Here is a 22,308-nt window from a genome sequence, read left to right on the forward strand (position 1 = left end):
AGTGTTCCTGACAAATCAGCAGTGTTTGAGCTGTTTGCTCCAGATATAATCATTCATGCCTTACTCCGTACCAAGGCCAAATTATTATTTCTCCTAATCCATTCTTTCCATGTTTCAGTCACGTTTCTCTTCTATTGGGTCCCTTTTAAAAGCAGTCACTTTTTACTGATCGTTATATTCACTCACTTTATTACCATACAAGTTCATCCGCATTCAGTGTATAATGTGCTTCAAGTCAAGACCTATTCCATAAGTCTCGAAGAGCCGACTAGCAATGCTTTCAGTCTAAGCGCCATGCTTTTATTTGTATCTAATAAGCCAGCACACTATTAGACGATTTCTCACACAGCTCATCATGGCAGCTAATCAAGCACTATCTGCCTTTGATCAAAGTTCAAGCCTAGACCCTGGGAATTCTCCGCGCAGGAATCCGCGACAGAATGCAGCTACTGCAGCCTCCGCTGCTGGGGTTCGTGCTCTCAGTGCTCAACTGGTTGCATTCTACTTCAGGGCACCTATCAAGGCATTCTTTCGCACCCGAGTTGAGTATGCTTTCTAGTCTTCTTATCAACTTTCAAATTATTTCCCCTCACTGACAGGTCATCATCTTATCCAGTTATATGGTATGTCGTCGATCACTGCTCGATCTAGTTGCACTGCTCTTTCAAATCCCTCTCGACTGATGCTTACGGATATTCTTGCCCTTTCGGCAGGCCTTTGCTAGGGCCGTAAATCCTCATTCTACAAAACCGGGTTGGTCTTTACACACAACCACACCAGGATTGCTTGTCCATGCAGTTCGCACATATGGATGGCAATTCATTCCTAATCAAGTCATGCCCCCTCTCCTAGCAAATGCCGGGTGGGTCTATCCAGCCTTTTGATTTGGTTGCATGGATCATCTAACTCCTACGGGCAGAGTTGGTGCCGTCCTTTATACGTCATATCTTCAAGTCCTTGGTGCCTTGTACGAGCCAGTGTCTCACGGGATCAAACGTGTATACCCACCTCCTCCCCCTTCGAGTACATTTGCAGCCGGCTTCATAGCTGGCACGATTCAGTCAATAGTAGCTGCTCCTTTGGACGCTCTTCAGGTTCGTCTTCGTGCCAATGACTTGCTTGAAGGCCCATACAAGAGTATGTGGCACTATGGCCGCCACAAACTCAACCAGATTGGGGTTCGTGGTATCTTTGCAGGCTGGAGCTTGTCATTCACGCGCGATGCCTTTGGCTATGCAGTCTTTTTTTCCTTCTTCGAGTTCATAAAGTCGCAAGCCTACTATTCCTTTCTCACCTGGTACTACGGCTCACGGTGCACTTATTACATGGATAGGTCGCAGTACATCCAATCAAGTGATCGAGGAGTACCGCTTATTAGACCTCATTATGCTCTGGAACCATGCTTTCTGATGGCTGCCGGTGTTGCTGCGTCAGTGGCTCAACAAAGCATACAACACCCGTTAAGTGCTATACAGAACCTCCACGTTGCTCGCTTGGAATATCTTGATCACCAAGCAAGTTTTCACCCTTCAAGGCGGGAGATGCTACGCTTGTACTACTCTGCGTACCAGGAAACGTACAAACGGTGCAAAAAAAAGGCGTACAGGGGGGGTGGCTGGGGTCGCTGGCTATTTCGCGGGTTCGTAAAGGATGCTATTCGTCAGGTGCCCAGCACAAGTGCTGGGCTAGTGATCTTTGAGGTGGTACGGCGTAAATACGCTAATATGGCAGACGCTGTATACATTCAAAAAGATGGCTATGATATTCTCTTAACATGACGAACGCATTGAAAATATACCCTCTTTCTTGGACGCTTTGCCGACCGCTTGAATTAACTGGCTGCCGAAGAGTTTCCAAGGAAGTATCTCGGTAGATAACAGAATACGCTGTGAATAAATAATGACCACGCCCTTATGGCAAATATATTGTCTCCTGTTGTTCAAGAAACACACTTCGGAAGGCAAAGCGCTACAACGTTAAGAAGAAGAGAGTATTCCTACTAGTATGGCATATTGTATCAAGAGGAAAGTGAGAGTGGCGAATTGACAAGTTTCGGTGACAATACTTCCGACGAAATCAACCACTTTTGTTATGACCATCTCTGCCCGACTTGTGTACAACTTGGTTAAATGAGAATGGCCTTTAATCGTCAATTATATGCAAATCCCTTGATGGTCCCCGGAATAAAGAAAGTTAACCTACTCAGATATACTTAGGCCTGGGTAGTGGTAGTAGTACTAATCAACAAAACTAACAGGTGGGGTAAGTCCTTACTATGTAGTGCTACATAGTACTAGTATGCTACGGTACAGGCCTACCCCACATAGGTAGAGTGTACAACGATACAGAGTAAAGAAAGCTGCTTATAGTCAGATACTAGATATGTACATACACGGTGGATATGCTTTCATGTGAATAGAAATAGTCTAGAACTTATTCCATTAAGGCAAGTAGGTAGCCAGCCCGGAGTATATATTAGGGCCCTTCTGCGATTATACTATGTAATTGTAGAACCCCATGTTCCCTTTCAGGCTAGCCCCGGCCTAAACAGAAAGCGGTCCGTTGCTTACATCATCCGATTGTTACGGACCCCTGCTAGCTGAACGAACTAGTAAGGCGGACTCGTTAGGCAGAAGGCGACGTCCGGAAGGCAAGGACTCTTATCAAGTAGAATCCCGATCTGAGTAACCTACAAACCGGGACGGTTACACAACACGTGACCACAACGGACATGTTACTGACACGCTATAACATGACAGCACTACAACAGAACATAACAGCACTATGACAGGACATGGCAGCGCTACAATATAACATATCAGTAATATAATATATCATGGCGATACCATGATAAAGGATAGAATATAAGGACACTCTCTCATATATTTAGTTAGTTCTGTTCTTCATGCTCAATACTACTGTCTTTAAGTAACCATATGTTTAGTAAAGCTTAGTGACAATACTTATCTGTACTTACTTACGGATAGCTGCACGGTACTATCTGGCCTTACTTCTCTTCTTCTATTTAAAACCAGTTCTCTTTAGATAATCATTAACCTGACTTACCTTAATTCAGTTCAAAGATACGCCTTGAAATAGAAGCTAAGCTAATAGGAACAGGAAGAAGCGATCCTAGGATTTGATATATTGAGCACCAATTAGTACGAGTATTACCCAGTAATAATCATTCATTATATTAACTATATTGAACTCATCGCGCGCCCTACAGCAGCAGGGCCTGATAATACAAAAACTAATAAGTATGGTTAATCAGTTACAAGAAAGTATTACTATCTTAGAATGATAAAATCAGTTACTTGAAGGTTGCTTAGCAGTTAAATCTATTAAGGTCTGACTATCTGAGCCATTTAATAGCAATTAAGCAAAGCTCAGGGCTTTCTTGACCCAGTTAGATCTGTATCTTAACATGAATAAGAAAAAGCTCAAGAATAAGGAAGACAAGATCTTTTTTATGTCTACTTACCTGACTGGGATGATATTTAATTAGTTTAAACCATATATCCACAAATAATAAGAGAAGTTAATAAGTAACCAGGATAATAATATAATATGACTCTTTATTAGTTATACCAGATTTAAACAGTGTCTTAAATAGATATTTGGAGATATTAATGCGGTATAAATTATTAAGTAAAAGTTATAATGATTTAAGTAGACTGGATTGATATCTAAATATACTTTAGAGTTTTTATAAGTCATTAGTTATTTAGATTAGGATAATAACACCTACATCACATGATTTGAAGAAGGACTCAAGATAGAGATTTAAGAGAAACTTATCTAGTAAAAATAACTAGACATATTATTAAAGATGATTAAAGCAGCAGTCAAGATTAATAATAAATTATATAAATATAACATGAAATAATGAAAGGATTAATAAACCAGTGAGTCTATACCTTGATAAAACAACTAATCAGATTACCGAGCTAATAATAAAAGATCAGTATAATCTAGAAGCTTGGGATACAAAGATTCCTACAGATTAAAACTAATAGAGCTAGATATAGCACAGCATTAGACTCAACAGACTTAAATATCTAAAAAGGAACTTGAATAATATAAACAAGACTGCTTGTACTTTAGCTGCAGCAAAGCAGATTATTAGTTAAAAAACTATAGTCAAAAACAGTAACAGTCTCAGAAATAGTTAAAAGCTATAAACCAAGATTAAGGCAGAGGAGTCTATAATATTACTATTATTTAATATAAAGTTTAGATGGAATCCGTGATACAGATACTAGATAATAAGAAGTTATATATTATTCAGCATGGTTAGCTATCAGAGAATAGGATGTACTGTGATTAGTTGAGATAACAGGCCATTATAGATAAGCTAACAGTACCATCTAGTTAATAAGAAGATTAATGATTGTCTGTACTATTAGTTTGGATTATAGAAGTTAATAATAATAGTTATAAGCCAGTTTTAAGAAATAATTATCCCAGTATAGTTTGGAATGAAGATGAATCTTTAAATAAAGAATATAATATACTATTTAAAGATTTTAAATCTAGTAAGAAGAGATTCAGTAAGATACCTGATACTCTGAAAAAACCTTTATTAAAAATTAGTAAATCTTGTTTATCACAGTAAGATAAGGATAAGAAGAACTAGAAGAATGATCAAGAAAATATTGTTTATTAGTTAGACTGTATCTTGAAAAAGATCTTAAAGAATCTAACATAATTCTGTCTAGAGCTTAAAATAATTATGCAGCATTGCTTACATTGGAATTTAGAATGTTGAAAATCATGAAATAAGACTTGAAAATAATATCTATAAAGATATTCTTATTATCTAAAAGTTTGCTTAACATATAGACAAGATAACATAGACTATTATTATTAGTTATTAAAGATTAATTAGAAGATAAATGTTATTGGAACAGAGTCTTAATATAATAAACTATATCTATATATTTATTTTAAAGAAAGTAGAGATTATTAAAAATATAATGAATTTTTTTGGCTTATATATTACATGAATATATGCTTAATATATTATAATTAAAAATATATTATTAATTATTAATCTAAGATACTGGAAGTAATTAAGACTAAGATAAGTCACTGTTTATACTCTATCTTTGATTATGCGTGTAAAGAGTACCAGAGATATTCTTACTATAGATCAATATATTAGCTAACATGTTTTAATGATTAGTATATAATATACTATACAGTAAAGATAGAAGGCTTAAGATTTTTAAGAAGATATTTATGATAGTTAACACCTAATTAATCAGAATAATAATTAATAATTATAGAGTCAGGGCCACATCTAAAAATCTAAGTAATTATATTAAATTAACTAACCCAAGTATTGATAAATTCTGAAGTAATTAAAAACTTTATAAATCCATGATTCATATAATAGCTTAAGATACTTAGATAATAAAAAGCAGAATCTGAACTAATTATAGAATTAAACAGAGAGAATTTAAAAACTCTTGTATTAATAGTTAAGTTAAGAACTATATTTATAACTATAAAGGATCACTATAAGTATATAAACTTTAATATAATATCTTTAAAATAGTATAATATTATATTAAAGATTCTATAATTCAGGAATTATAATCCACAGATTAATTAAAAGACTGAGAATCTTTAATTCATGAATTATGATTACCTAAGATAATACCAGCAAGGACTAGATATAGAATCTAGATCTATACAGCCTATTATATAATAAGAAGCTGAAGCGAAGACTAAATAACTTATTAAAAAGAAGTTAAGAACGCTATAAAAGCCTAACACACCAGGTATTAAAGATAACTTAAAAAAAAATAATACTTCAAGTATAGTCATACAAGTAATAACAGTAATCAAGCTATTATAAAGAAATTAATTTATAGAATTATTAAAATAGATATTAATAATAATAAATAAGTACTGAGAGTATAGTACTAACAGTACTAATATAGAGATTAAGATAACTATCTAAGAAATAAAAGATTTATAAAAACTTCTAGCTATAATTAAGAGTAATACACAGATCCCATTATAGTATGAGAGATTTAAGGATTTGTTCAAGCAGTCAGAATAATCTGAATTATCTTAGCATAAAAAATATGACCATATTATCCTTATAAAGAAAGAAAAGTCACCGGTATACAGAAAAATTTATTTAATATTTAAGAAAGAATTACAGATATTATAAGAATATATTAATAAATAACTGGCTAAAGATAATATCAGGCCTTCAAAATCACTAGCAGGATATAGAGTCTTATTTATACTAAAAAAGGATAGTAATTTACAGCTATACATGGATTATTAGCCACTAAATATTATTATGATCAAGGATTAACACTCGTTATCTTTGATTTTGGAAATCCAAGATAAGATATAAGAAATAAAGTGATTTACTAAACTTAATATTATAAATATATATTATTATATATATATTATAGAAGATAAAAAATAAAAAACCATATTTAGAATAAAGTACAGATACTTTAAGTACTTGATTATGTTATTTAAGCTTATTAATACACCAGCATCATTTTAATAATATATTAATAAGATTCTTGGAGAATATCTTGATAGGTTTATAATTATTTATTTAAATAATATATTAATCTTCTTAAAGACTGAGAAAGAATATGTGAGATATATAAGACTAATTCTATATAAACTATGCCTATATTAGTTATAATATAAGCTAAAGAAGTATAAATTCTATATATAAAAAACAAAGTTTCTAGAATACTAGATATCTACAGAGAGAATCTATACTAAGTAAGCTAAAGTATAAGTTATACAGGATTAGTCTTAATCTAAGAATCTGAAAAAACTACAGTAGTTTATCAGATTAGTTAACTATTATTAATAATTTATGGATGGATATACTATCTATATAATATTATTCTTCAAGCTTATAAAAAAGTTGAAGAAGTACTAGTAAAAAGAACCACAGTAAAGCATATTTAAAGATATTAAGCAGTGATTTATTATATTATTAATACTTATACAGCATGATCTAGAAAAAAAAATAATCATTAAGACTGATATATCAGATTATACTATTAATATATATATAACATAACCCGGAGAAGACAGAAAGCTGAGACTGATTATATTTTATTTAAGAAAGTTGGTTCAGGCAGAACTTAACTATGATATTTATAACAAGAAATTACTAGTTATAGTAGTAATATTTAAATAGTAAAGAGTCTACCTTAAAAAGATAAAGCACACTATTATTATAAAGACAGACCATAAGAACTTAACCTACTTTATAATAATCAAAAAGTTGACTAGAAGGCAGGCACGATGGGCTAAGATTCTATTATAATATAACTTTAGAATTATATACTGTAAAAAAGTAGAGAATAAATATATAAATATACTAAACTGTAGACCAGACTATAAATTAAATAAAAAGACTATTAAACCGGCCATCCTGAAGCAGAACACGGATGGGTTAATCAGCTATAATAAGACCAATCTAGCAGTAATATTAAAAATAGATAATAATCTAACCAGATAATTAACTAACAGTATAAAAAATAATAAAATATTTTAAGAAATAAGTAAGGACTTACCAGACAAGATCACCATTAATAAAAATAGACTAGTCTATTTTCATGGATTAATCTTTATATTAATTATAATAAGAATAAAGATTGTGGCTAGACACCATGACAAACCGCTTAAGAACTACTTAAAAGTAGAAAAGATAATTAAACTAATCACGAGAAACTATTATATCCTGAATCTTAAACAGAAAATATATGATTATATTAGATAATACAAGACTTATATTAAGAATAAGCCTGCAAGATACTAACCCTATAAATAAATACAAGTACAGAAGGTACCACAACAGTTATAAAAATAAATAATAATTAATTTTATTAATCTATTACTAGAATCAAAAAGATTTAATATTATTACAGTCATTACTAATCGCCTTACTAAATATATCTATCTTATACTAAGTAAGATAATAATGACAGTAATACAGATAGTAGAACTATTTTTAAAAAATATTATTATATATCATGAGATGCTTGTCAAACCCTAGGATCGCTTCTCCCTGTTCCTGTTAGCTTAGCTCCCGTTCCGATACGTACCTTGTGAACTGAATCAAAGGTAGTCAGGCTGTTGACTATCTAAAGGTGACTTGATCTTGAACAGAAGAAGAGAAGTAAGGCCAGATAGTGCCGCGCAGCTATCCGTAAGTAAGTGCGGACGAGTGTTGTCATTAAGCTCTACCAAAATGTAGGTTACTTAAAGACAATTTGAATTGAGCACGAAGAACAGAACTAGCTAAGTACATGAAAGAGTGTCCTTATATCCTATCCTTCATCATGGCGTCGCCATGATATGTCATGTCGCCGATATGTTATGTCGTAGCGCTGCCATGTCCTGTCGTAGCACTGCCATGTCCTGTCGTAGCGCTGCCATGTTATAGCATGTCAGTGACATGTCCGTCGTGGTCACGTGTTGTGTAACCGTCCCGGTTTATAGGCTGCTCCGATCGGGATTCTACTTGATAAGAGTCCTTGCTCTCCGGACGTGGCCTTCTGCCTAACGTGTCCGCCTTACTAGTTCGTTCAGCTAGCAGGGGTCTGTAACACCACTCTCCCTCTTTCAAGGTTTCTTGTCTCTAAGGAACATAAATCTGCAGTGCCTCTCTCTTGAGGTAAGTATCTGGTATCATTTTCTAAAACTTTATTCGGATTGTTGACCATGTTGTCTAGTTCTTCCGTTTACAAGAAGAGCCTTTATCAGCAGATTAAGAATGAAGGTTTCCTTACAGTTTTCCCTTGCAAGCGCTGCATTCGCCTTTACAAGGTTTGCGTCAAATCCGAAAATTCTGATTATTATAGTAAGTATGTTAAAACAAACGGCGTTTGTTACAAAATGCCTGATCCTTCCTTCTCTGATACTGAGTGGAAGCGTTTAGTCAAGGCTTAAAATTCTATTGAAGAAGAGGAAGAAGTCATTCTGGCGAAACTTCTTCGGTTGCGGAAACAAAAACGGCTGTTGTAAAAACAAGCTGGCGATTTCATAACTTGTGATATAAAGAAAATCGAAGAGCTGGAGAAGCTTGAAAAGTAAGAATAAAGAGAATATGAGACGCAAGCGAGGCTGCGCAATCAATAAGCTACAATATCCGAGGCCGAGGCTAGTACCATCGCGGGTGGTGTTGAGCTAGCCGCCATGTCCGAGCTTGATCTTAGTTTGTCTCAACTTATTGGCTCTCCTTCTTTCTGGGCGAACTTCAACTTGCCTGCTAATAATACTGTTTCATAAACTGATAACAGCCCGTCAAATTCTCAATAGGTTCCCACATGTTCTCTGAGATATCATACCCTATCTATTTTACTAAATACTTCAATCTGTCACTAATCTTCTTATGATCCAGGATCTTTTCAACTTCGTATTCTTCCTCTATATTATTGTCAATCTCCACATTTTCTGCGATTCTAGCATTCTTTGGTACAGGTTCCAATAATAAGATATGAAACACTGGGTAAATTTTGCTTATTAATTTTAGCAACCTTAACTTGTAATTAACCAGTCTCTTCTTATCTTCAATAACAAATAGTCCTAGCTTGTGATGATTAAGCTTCTGACTTGATTATTTTATCTTGATGTTTCTACAGAGTAAGAACACCTTCTTCCTTTTTTTAAGGTCAGGCTTCCTCCCGTGTTTATGATTGTAGTATATCTTGCTGCGTAAGTTCATGAACTCAATATCTTGAGACAACTATAGATATATGTTTTCTATGAATATAACAATATTCTCAGCTATATCAGTAACTTGTTACCTCTCTAATAATGTTTCCAGAAACCTCAGGTAATATCTGTAATTAGTATAAAATAATGAAACTCCAATGATTAAGTGACTGGCATTATTGTATGAGAACTGTACCATTGGTAACAGATTTATCTAATTATCCTGCTGGTAGTTCACGTAATACTTTAGATATTGCTTAATTATTTGATTAACCCTTTCTATTTATCCATTTATCTGCGGGTGGTAAGCCATTATTATTTATTCTTTTATTCCCATAAGATCTGCGAGTGATCTCCAGAACTTTAAGATAAATAACTTATCTTGATCTGATATGATATACTTTAATATTCTATAGTGTGTAACAATATTTCCTAGAAACAGTTCTATCATCTGTATTACTGTTATTATTGTCTTATTTAGTATAAGATAGATATATTTAGTGAGGCGATCGGTGATGATTGTGATAATATTAAACCTCTCCAATTCTGGTAGTAAACCAATAAAATCAATTATTATCTATTTTTATAACCGTTGTGGCGCCTCCTGTACTTGTATTTATCTGTAGGATTAATGTCTTGTAAACTTGTCTCTAATATAAGTCTTATATTATCTAATATAATCATATACTTTCTATCTAAGGTTCGGAATATAGTAATTCCTTATAATTAGTTCAATCATCTTTTCTACTCTTAAGTGATCCTTAAGCGGTTTATTATAATGTCTAGCTACAATCTCTGTCCTCATCGCAGTTAGTATAAAGATTAATCCATAAAAGTATGCTAGTCCTTCTTTGTTAATGATAATCTTATCTAATAAGTCCTTACTTATTTTCTGGAGTGTTTTATCATTTTTCATGCCTTCAGCTAATTACTTAGTTAGGTTATTATCTATTTCCAATATTGCTGCTAGATTAATCTTATTATAGCTGATTAACCCATCCGTGTTTTGCTTCAAAATGGCCAGTTCAATAGTCTTTTTACTTAATTCATAGTCTGGCCTGCGGTTTAGTATATCTGTATATTTATTCTCTACTTTCTTACAGTATATAATTCTGAAATCATATTATGACAGAATCTCAGCCCATCGTGCCTGCCTTCGGGTCAATTCTTTGATTATTATAAAGTAGGTTAAGTTCTTATGGTCTGTTTTTACAATAACAGTGTACTTTACTTCTTTAAGATAGACTCTTCACTGTTTAAACATTACTATTATAATTAATAATTCCTTATTATGAATGTCATAGTTAAGTTCTGCTTAAACTAACTTTCTTAAGTAAAATATAATCAGTCTTGGCTTTTTATCTTCTCTAGGTTGCGTCATACGCATATTAACAGTATAGTCCAATATATTAGTTTCAATGATTGTTTCTTTCTCTAGATCATGCTATACCAGTACTAGTAATATAATAAGTCATTACTTAATATCTTCAAACGCGTTCTGTTATGGTTCTTTCTACTAATACTTCTTTAACTTCTTTATAAACTTAAAGAGTAGTATTATGTAGATAGTGTATCTGTCTATAAATCATTAATAATAATTAACTAATCTAATAAACTACTATAATTCTTTTAGATTCCTAGATTAAGACTAATCCTGTATAGCTTACACTTTTACTCACTCAGTATAGATTTTCTCTATAAATATCCAATATTCCAGGAACTCTATCTTCTATATATAAAATTCACACTTCTTCAGCTTGTATTATAACTGATATAGGCATAATTTATACAGAACTAGTCTTATATATTTTATATATTCTTTCTCAGTCTTTAAGAAGATTAATATATTATTTAAATAAGCAATTACAAATCTATCAAGATATTTTCTAAGAACTTTATTAATATATCGCTAAAATGACGCTGGTGTGTTAGTAAGCTTAAATAGTATAATCAAATACTTAAAGTATCTATACTTTATTCTGAACGCAGTCTTCCATTCTTCACCTTCTATGATATATATACAATAATATATATCTGTAATATTGAGTTTAATAAATCATTTTATTTCTCATATCTTATCTTGGATTTCTGAAATCAAAGATAACGGGTGTTAATCCTTGATTATAATAATATTCAGTGGCTGATAATCTATATATAGCTGTAAATTACTGTTCTTTTTTAGTATAAATAAGACTTCATATCCTGCTAATAACTTTAAAGGCCTGATATTATCCTTAACTAGCTGGTTATTAATATATTCTTATAGTACCTGCGATTTCTTTTCAGATATCAGATAAATCTTTCTATATATTAATAACTTTTCTTCCTCTATAAAAATAATATGATTATACTTTCTATGCTAAGGTAATTCAGGTTGCTCTAACTACTTAAACAAGTTCTTGAATTGCTTATACTATGATAAAATCTGTATATTACTCTTGACCGCAGCTAGAAGTTCCCATAAATCTTTTAGTTCCTGGATAATTATCTTGATCTTTATATTAGAGCTGTTAATGCTGTACTCTTAATACTTATCTATTATTGTCAATACCCATCCTGATAATTCCATGAGCTAATCTCTCTATGATGGCTTGGTTACTGCTATTACTTATACAACTATACTTGAAATGCTATTTTCCTCTAAGTTATCTCTAATATCTGGCATGTTAAGCTTTCATAACAATCTTAACCTTCTCTTGCTAGATTACTTAATCCTTGCTTTAGCTCTATACTAAGTAGTGGACTGTACAGATCTAGACCCCATACCTGGTCCTTACTGGTATCATCTTAGATAATCACAATTTATGAATTAGAGACCCTTAGTCTTCTAATTAATCTGTAAGTTATGATTCCTGAATTATAAAATCTCTAACATAATATTATACTATTCTAAAGATATCATGTCAAAATCTATATATTTATAATGACTCTTTACAGTTATAGATACTAATCCTGACTTGATTATTAATATAAGAGTTCTCAAATTCTCTCTGTTTAGTCCTGTAATTGATTCAGGTTCTTCTTTCTATTGTCTGAGTATCTTAAGCTGTTATATAAATTATGGGTTCATAAAGTTCCTAGTCATTCCAGAATCTATTAATACTTAGATTAATTAATCTAATATAACTGTTTAGATCTTCAGATATGGCCCTGACTCTGTGATTATTAACTACTGTTCCGGCTAGTTAGGTTCTAACTACTGTAAGTATTTTCTTAGAAATCTCAAGCCTTCTATCTTTATTATATAGTATATCATATACTGATTATCAAAACATGCTAATTAATATATTAATCTATGATAAGAGTATCTCTGGTATCCTTTACACACATATTTAAAGATATTATATAGACAGTGACTTATCTTAGTCCTAATCATTTCCAGTATTCTAGATTAGTAGTTAGTGATATATTTTTAATCATGATATATTAAGTATGTGTTCGTGTAACACACAAGCCAAGGAAGTTTATTATATCTTTAATAATCTCTACTTTCTTTAAAATAAATATACAGACATGGTTTATCGCATTAAGACTCCGTTCCTATAATATTTATCTTTTAATTAATCTCTGATAGCTAATAATAATAGTCCATATTATCTTGTCTATATATTAAACAAACTTCCCAATAATAAGAACATCTCTGTAAATATTGTTTCCAAGTCTTATTCTATAATTTCTAATATTTTAAATCCTAATATAGACAATACTGCATGATTATCTTAAGCTCTGGGCAGAATCATGCTAGATTCTTTAAGATCTCTTTCAAGATACAGTTTAATCAGTAAGTAATATTCTCTTAATTATTCTTCTGATTCTCCTTATCCTTATCTCACTACAATGGACAGAGTTTACTAATTTTTGATAGAGGTTTTTTAGGGATATCAGATATCTCACTAAGTCTCTTCTTACTAGGTTCAAGGTTTTTAAGCAGTGTACTATACTCTTTATCTAATAGTTTATCTTTATCTCAAACTATACTGGAGTAGTCATTTCTTAAAACTGGTTTATAATTATTATTATTGACTTCTGTAGTCCAAACTAATGGTATAAATAATCATCAATCTTTTTATTAACTAGATAGTACTGTTAACTCATCCGGTGTGGCCTATTATCTTAACTAATTATAGTGTGTTCTGTTCTCTGATAGCTGACCATACTGAATAATATGTAACTTTTTATTATCTGGTATCTGCGTCGCGGAATCCATTTAAACCTTGTATTAAATAATAATAATATTATAGACTTCTCTGCCTTAATCTTGATATGTAGCCCTCAATTATTTCTGAGGCTGTTACTATTTCTGACTATAGTTCTTTAACTAATGATCTACTTTACCGCAGCTGAAGTACAAGCAGTCTCTTTTACATTGTTCAAGTTTCTTCTTAGATACTCGAGTCTCTTGAGTCTAATGCTGTGCTGTATCTAGCTCCATAGGCTTCAGCCCGTAAGGATCTTTGTATTCCAAGCTCCTAGGTTGTGCTGACCTTCCATTATTGGCTTAGTAACCTGGCTAGTTATTGCGTTGAGATATAGACCCGCTGATTCACTAACCCTCTCATTGTTTCATGTTAAAGTTATACAGCTTATTATCAATCTTTATTACTGCTTTAATCATTTTAACCAAGGTATCTGGTTGTTCTTACTAAATAATCTTCTCTTAGATCTTTATCTTAAGTCCTTCTTTAAATTATAAGATATAAGTATTATTATCCTAGTCTAGATAACTAATAACTTGTTGAAACTCCGAAGCATATGTAAATACTAATCCTATCTGCTTAAGTTATTATAACTTTTACTTAGTATTCCATACTGTATTAATATCTCTGAATATCTGTTTAAGACGCTGTTTAAATCTGGCATAACTAATAAAAAATCATTTTATATTATTATTCTGATTACTTACTAACTTTTCTTATTACTCGCGGATGTATGGTTTAAACTAATCAAATACCACTCTGATAAGATATGTAAACATGAAAAAGATCTTATCCTCTTTATTCTTAAGCTTTTTCTTATTCATGTTGAGGTACAAGTCCAACTGGGTCAAGAAAGCCCTGAGCTTCGCTTGTTTGCTGTCAAATGGCTCGGGTAGTCGGACCTTAACAGATTTAACTGATAAGCGACCTTCAAGTAACTAGTTCTTTTGTTTTAAGGCCGTGATGCTTTCTTGTAGCTGACCAACCATATCCATCAGTTCCTTGGTTATCGGGCCCTGCTGCTGAGGCGCTCGCAATATATTCAATATAGTTAACATAATGACTGGTTGTCACTGGGTAATACTTGTACTGACTGGTACTCAATATATCAAATCCTAGGATCACTTCTCCCTGTTCCTGTTAGCTTAGCTCCCGTTCCGATACGTACCTTGTAAACTGAATCAAAGATAGTCAGGCTGTTAACTATCTAAAGATGACTTGATCTTGAACAGAAAAAGAGAAGTAAGGCCAGATAGTGCCGTGCAGCTATCCGTAAGTAAGTACAGATGAGTGTTGTCGCTAAGCTCTACCAAAACATAGGTTACTTAAAGATAATTTGAATTGAGCACAAAGAACAGAACTAGCTAAGTACATGAAAGAGTGTCCTTATATCCTATCCTTCATCATGGCGTCGCCATGATATATCATGTCGCCGATATGTTATGTCATAGCACTGCCATGTCCTGTCATAGCACTGCCATGTCCTGTTATAGCGCTGCCATGTTATAGCGTGTCAGTGACATGTCCGTCGTGGTCACGTGTTGTGTAACCGTCCCGGTTTGTAGGCTGCTCCGATCAGGATTCTACTCGATAAGAGTCCTTGCTCTCCGGACGTGGCCTTCTGCCTAACGTGTCCGCCTTACTAGTTCGTTCAGCTAGCAGGGGTCTGTAACAATGCTAAAGTATATTATATTAAATTAAGATAAATTATTTATCTTAAAGTTCTAAAGATCACTTGCAGATCTTATAAAAATTAAAAAATAAATAATAATAACTTATTACCTGCAAATGAATGAGCAAATAAAAAGGGTTAATTAAATAATTAAATAATATTTAAAACACTACGTGAACTACTAGCAGAATAATTAAATAAATTTATTACTAATAATACAGTTTTTATATAATAATACTAGTTACTTAATTATTAGAGTATCACTGTTTTATACTAATTACAGTTATTACTTAAGGTTTCTGGAAACGCCATTAAAAAAATAGTAAGTTATTAATATAATTAAGAATATTATTATATTTACAGGAAACATATACTTATAGTTATCCTGAGATATTAAGTTTATAAACTTGTGTAGTAAGATATATTATAATTATAAATATAAAAAGAAACCTGATCTAAAAAGAGAGGAGAAAGTGTTCTTATTCTGTAAAAATATCAAGATAAAATAATCAAGTCAGAAGCTTGATCATTATAAGCTAGGACTATTTATTATTAAAGATAAAAAAAGACCGGTCAACTATAAGTTAAGGTTACTAAAGTTGATAAATAAAATTTATCCAGTGTTTTATATCTCATTGTTGGAACCTGTACTAAAGAATACTAGAATTATAGAAAATATAAAGATTAATAATAATATAGAGAAAGAATATAAAGTTAAAAAGATCCTAGACTATAAGAAGATTAGTGACAGGTCAAAGTATCTGGTAAAATAAGTAGAATATGATATTTCAGAAAATACATAAAAATCTATTAAGAATTTAACAGGCTATTACTAGCTTATAAAACAGTATTACTAGTAGACAAGTCGAAGTTCGCCCAGAAAGAAGGGGAGCTAACAAGTTAGGATAAATTAAGATCAAGCTCGGACGCGGCGGCTAGTTTAACACTATCTATAACAGTACTAGTCTTAATCTTAAATATTATAGCTTACTAATCACGCAGTCTTGCTTATACTTTATATTTCTTCTGCTCTTACTTCTCAAGCTCTTTCAGCTTCTTAATTTTCTTTATATCACGAGCTATAAAATTGCCAGCTTATCTTTGTAATAATTATTTTTATTTCTATAATTAAAAAAACTTTGCCAGAATGACTTCCTCCTCTTCTTTAATAGAATTTTAAGCCTTGACTAAACACTTCCATTCAGTGTCAGAAAAGAAAGAGTCAGGTATTTTATAATAAACACTGTTTGTTTTAACACACTTACTATAATAATCAGAATTTTCAGATTTGATACAAACCTTATAAAGACGAATACAGTACTTGTAAGAGAAAACTACAAGAAAATCTTTATCCTTAATCCACCAGTAAAGACTCTTCTTACAAACAAAAGAACTAGATAACATAATCAATAATCTAAACAAAAAGTTTTAGAAAATAATACCAAACACTCATCTCAGGAGAGAGGCACTGCAAATTTATGTTTCTTAGGGATAAGAAATCTTGAAAGAGGGAAAGTGGTGTTACGGACCCCTGCTAGCTGAACAAACTAGTAAGGTAGACTTATTAGGCAGAAGGCGATGTCCGAAAGGCAAGGACTCTTATCAAGTAGAATCCTGATCTGAGTAACCTACAAACCGGGACGGTTACACAACACGTGACTATGACAGACATGTCACCAACATGCTATAATATAGCAGTGCTACAACAGGACATGGCAGTACTATAATAGGACATAATAATACTATGATATAACATATCAACGATATAACATATCATGGCGATACCATGATAAAGAATAGGATATAAGAACATTCTCTTATATACTTAGTTAGTTCTGTTCTTCATGCTCAATACTACTGTCTTTAAGTAATCATATATTTAGTAAAGCTTAATAATAATACTTATCTGTACTTACTTACGGATAGCTGCACGGCACTATCTGGCCTTACTTCTCTTCTTCTGTTCAGGACCAGTTCTCTTTAGATAGTCATCGACCTGACTTACCTCGATTCAGTTCAAAGGTACGCCTTGGAATAGAAGCTAAGCTAACAGGAACAGGGAGAAGCGATCCTAGGGTTTGACACCGATATCATTTTAGTTAACTAATTATAAAATCATTATAATTGATATTGATATATATAATACAAATAAACCCCACTTAGTATCTTTTAGTATCTTAAACGGTCACAATATATGGTTAACACGATTACGCTACTCTACTTTAAGAGATTTATTCTATATATAGGATAGTTGCATCTCTCGCTTCGCACTCTTAAAACGGATTAGCAATCTTACTGCCGGCAATACTGGATGAACACAGGGTTGCACGATTATAATCGCACAAGGGCCCTATAAGTTGTTGGGATACAGTCTTCGTTCTGTCTGTTCTCCAGTTGGCCAGCGCTATATCATTTTGGCGTACTGGTAAGAATGCGACAGGTTATGAGCCCGGGAGCTAGATTTACCCCACTTAGCACCCACACGTGATATGTCTAAACCGGGACCATAAAGGTTGCAGGTTCGAGTCCGGGTCTAGTCAGCCCAAGACCGTGGCAAACCGCATAGAGTCATAAGCCCGTTAGCCTATATCTTCCTAACAGCCGGTCCGAGGGGGCAGTGTTGGGATACAGTCTTCGTTCCGTCTGTTCTCCAGATTAGTCATGAAGTATATAGATAGGTTAACTAACCGCACCTCGCCAGAAGTGTGCTGATACTTGGTACACTAAGCAGGTATTCCCGTACCCACTAAGTGTTTGTGGGGCTCTCAGAACCCCAGGCATGTAAGTCCAATAACTATAATTATTATTACTTACGTAGTCTTTGACTGTTTGACAGGCACCTGTTTCGTAGCGCACCGGAAAACCATTAGTCTTGATTATGCCTATCTTCACAGTAGCCAATAACCCCCTGCCCATGAATCCTCTTGTCCTGTGTATTGCCAGTCAACCTGTCTTTCTGCCCTTCCTCGAGACTTCCGCCCGATCCCTTTTGGTTGTTGAACCCCGGACACCGTCATCCTGCGTCTGATCTGCCAAGGACTGTCTGTCTCGTGAGCCACCCCCCGAAGCACTGCCATCACCGCTCTCTACACTCGTCTTGCATCCTTGGGAATAGTTGGTTCACCTCACTCTTGTCTCCGCTTTGGCGCGTGTACCCTCCATCCTATTGCAGCGGTTTCTCTGCATTGCTGTCCTTCTGATCCATCCCTTCAAACGGAGTCATTAGGCATTGCCTTACTTCTTATGTCGCTCTTCGATCTTGTGCGGAGCTTTACGAAAATTACCTGCTCTCCTTGGCTGTTATTCGTAGCGATCTCATATGCTGGTCGCGTGAAAGAGTGGTAGCAGAAAGGAAAAAAAGCTAATAATCGACCAAGAAAGGGGGCTGTCAATCGCAGCCCATCACAACCGTCAACATTCCTCCCACAACACCTTCAGCCCATACTTCCTCGAACATACCTTTGCAAAGTTTACACTCTCGTTCTCAGGCTTCATCTGCTAAGGCAGTTGAATCTACTAGTGAGAGGAGCAGTCGACGCTCTTCTCTGTTATCCACTCACTCCACTGGGACTGAAGATTTCATTTGGACTAACAGTGGAGACCTGGCTGAACGGATTACCGATGCCGAAGATCCTCTTCGTACCCGTCTCATAAACTCGTTAGATCGTGAGAGGTCTGATCGAGTAAATTCCAGTGTGCGGGTTGAAAGCCAGAAGCGTGTTCGTTACCCAGACAGGCCTGTCACTGGCGAAGACGGCAGTGAGAAGATTGAGATACCTTGTCCCCCGCCCCGGAAAATCTCACGAGCAGAGCGCCTACTAGCGATCATAATGTCCCCGAACAGTCGGCAGAACGCGCAGATACATGGCTTGGTTGGGAAACCATTGCTGTAAGGGTTCTACCCTTCGACGTATGTTACCTAAGAACCCTACTGACAAGAGATGTAGATACTTTACGAGCGTGTTCGTGTCTCTAGGCGTTTTCCTTTTTGGTTATGACCAGGGTGTCATGTCTGGAATCATAACGTGTGTCTCCCGGCTGACCCCGAGAAACTTTGCTGACAAAATATTAGAGGTTGGTATTTCAAGGATTACTTTAACCAACCCTCGCGAGCTGCAATAGGCACTGTGGTTGCAATTCTCGAAGTTGGGGCATTTATATCGTCCTTACTTGTCGGCCGAATCGGCGACTTGATAGGGCGTCGTAAAACGATCCTTTATGGCTCCATAGTTTTCTTCATAGGAGGCGCGTTGCAGGCCTTTTCTACGGGGTTGCCTATGATGATGGCCGGTCGTATCGTTGCCGGCTTGGGCGTCGGAGCATTGTCAACGATTGTACCAGTCTATCAGTCTGAAATCTCGGTATTTACAACTGTCCTTGCTAAATTTCGCTTCTACTCCCTTGCTGACATTTCTCCACAAGCCTCCGCATAGCCGCGGGAAACTAGCATGTATCGAGTTTACGGGAAATATCTCCGGATACGCGGCCAGTGTCTGGGTGGACTATCTTTGTAGCTTTATAGATAGTAATTACTCATGGCGCATACCATTGCTGTGCCAGTGCATCATGGGAGCTCTCCTTGGCGTGGGAAGCCTCATCATCTGTGAGTCGCCGAGGTAAGTTTGTGCACAAGCTGCTTGATACAGAACGCCTACATTGTGCTCACGCAAGACCAGATGGCTATTAGACAATGACTATGATGAAGAGGGTATGGTTGTCATCGCAAATCTCTATGGAAGTGGGGACCTGCACAATGACAAAGCCAGGCAAGAGTATAGAGAGATCAAGATGAACGTTCTTCTCCAGAGACAAGAGGGTGAAAGATCGTACAGTGACATGTTCAAGCGTTACTACAAACGTGTCTTGATAGCCATGTCAGCGCAGGCACTGGCTCAGCTCAACGGTATCAACGTTATCTCGTATTACGCCCCTCTCGTGTTCGAATCAGCAGGATGGGCTGGCCGTGATGCTATCCTGATGACTGGGATCAACGCGATCTCGTATCTGGCGTCTACTGTTCCTCCATGGTATCTTGTGGATCGCTGGGGAAGGCGGCCCATTCTACTCTCTGGGGCAGTTGCCATGATCGTTTCTCTCTCGTTGATTTCGTATTTCATATATATCGACGTTGTGGCCACGCCGACTCTCACGGTCATTCTTGTTATGATCTACAATGCTGCGTTTGGTGCGTCGTGGGGACCCATTCCATGGCTCTACCCTCCGGAAATTTTGCCTTTGAGTATTCGTGCGAAAGGGGCAAGTCTCAGTACAGCCACAAACTGGGCTTTTAATTGGCTCGTTGGAGAGGTCACGCCTGTCCTCCAAGCCGCTATCAAGTGGCGACTTTACCTCGTGCATGCCTTTTTCTGTGCCTGCAGCTTCGTCCTTGGTGAGACTCGATTCTATGTTTTCCACGTTTAACAATTTGTCTAATATATATCACCTAGTTTACTTTCTATATCCAGAGACGAGCGGAGTCCGCTTGGAGGATATGAATCTGCTTTTTGGGGATGCGACTACTGCTATGCCGACGCCGGCAACTCAGGGAGAGCGGGGCTCCCTCATGAGCGCAGGCTCGCCTGTGCCTTCGCTCGATATCAGACGCCAGTATGGCCATCTAGGGGCAGATAGTGCTATCCCGGGATTGGACATTGACCCACCAAATGTAAGTTCTAGTGCCAACACTAAGCCTCCTAGGCCCGGTTTCCGGGAGGATACTACAAATCGACTCGAGGGTTTCGGTGGTTGGATTTCGAAGATGATCACTCGAGATAAGGGATCGGAACTACCGGGACAGGGCGGCCAGTATAGACGTCTTGGACAAGAGGAGGAGAATGAATGAATGAATAGGGCCATCAGCTGTGGTTTAGTCTGATGTAGCAGATATATAAACTTCTTGTTTTTATGCCGACTTTGCCCGTGCTTCTACCCCATTGTTTCCTGTGTATACCTTGTTAAATAGCTGGATGGTATTCTTTCGTTTCATCGATTTGTTGTTACATCTTCACCAACTCTGGTCCCACTGAAATAGCTCTCTTCAAGTCCCGGTCATTTTCACTCATTTTTTTTCTTTCTTTGCGTAATATGAATATATGATGGTGATGGTGATGATGATAACGATTGTTCTACTATGGTCTAATGGTGCCTCCCTAATTGTTTGGATGGATACATAGACTTCTAATCGACTAAGATACAAGCGGTACCTTCGTTATATGGGTAATCATAGAGATTATACTTAGATCTCTCTATCATAGCCAGGCAATCCTCTTGTATAGGCATATAAAATCCGTGGAGAGATATATATATAAAATCTATTCTGTATGTATTCTTATACTAAGATAGTAAGTATCTTCTCTCTAGTACTGAATATAAATCTAGTCGCCCCTCCTCCAATGTAGTCCCCTAAACAGAGCTGATCGCCGCGGGATTCAAACCCGCTGCACTTGTTATAGACATGGATGGGGGCCCAATCATCGGATGTCTCTTCGGTGCCTGCCAGGTGATGACCACTACAACACCAGGCCACCAATGAATATATATATAGATCACCTACACCCGTGGGATGAAAGTATTCCATCTAGCTATCTTTCCTCGAGGGCTGGTAAATAAAAGTAGGGGGCAGTATATGGAGGACTGGAATATGACAGAACAGGGCCCAGACTTAAGTACTTCATGTGACATCCGAAGCCCGGAGCATCAAGTTTAGTAGATTCTAGTGAATAT

The 22,308-nt window shown here is 35.3% G+C and overlaps 2 protein-coding genes across 2 annotated transcripts; both read left to right on the forward strand.

The window, feature by feature from the left end:
- The first annotated feature begins 66 nt into the window (after positions 1-66).
- On the forward strand, positions 67-2,056 carry BO94DRAFT_497532 (putative mitochondrial carrier protein). The gene is made up of 3 exons (XM_025609322.1): positions 67-550; positions 711-862; positions 920-2,056. Exons 1-3 carry the CDS (start codon positions 356-358, stop codon positions 1,776-1,778), a joined length of 1,206 nt encoding a protein of 401 aa, XP_025464699.1. The 5' UTR covers positions 67-355; the 3' UTR covers positions 1,779-2,056.
- Positions 2,057-18,828: 16,772 nt separating this feature from the next.
- On the forward strand, positions 18,829-21,742 carry BO94DRAFT_567844 (putative MFS monosaccharide transporter; the record flags this gene model as incomplete). The annotated part of the gene is made up of 7 exons (XM_025614653.1): positions 18,829-18,926; positions 19,181-19,474; positions 19,533-19,610; positions 19,658-19,946; positions 20,008-20,201; positions 20,262-20,974; positions 21,033-21,742. 7 exons carry the CDS (start codon positions 18,829-18,831, stop codon positions 21,425-21,427), a joined length of 2,061 nt encoding a protein of 686 aa, XP_025464700.1. The 3' UTR covers positions 21,428-21,742.
- Between the last annotated feature and the right edge of the window lie 566 nt (positions 21,743-22,308).

Source organism: Aspergillus sclerotioniger (assembly GCF_003184525.1).
Source record: "Aspergillus sclerotioniger CBS 115572 chromosome Unknown BO94scaffold_24, whole genome shotgun sequence".
Lineage (NCBI taxonomy): Eukaryota > Fungi > Ascomycota > Eurotiomycetes > Eurotiales > Aspergillaceae > Aspergillus > Aspergillus sclerotioniger.

Bases quoted from the DNA above. Each gene is read 5' to 3' on its own strand.
- BO94DRAFT_497532 (XM_025609322.1), top strand. From the start codon at position 356: ATGGCAGCTAATCAAGCACTATCTGCCTTTGATCAAAGTTCAAGCCTA. The intron at 551-710 runs GCTTTCTAGTCT...TTGCCCTTTCGG, and splicing joins TTCGCACCCGAGTTGAGTAT to CAGGCCTTTGCTAGGGCCGT. The intron at 863-919 runs GTGGGTCTATCC...TCCTACGGGCAG, and splicing joins CCTCTCCTAGCAAATGCCGG to AGTTGGTGCCGTCCTTTATA.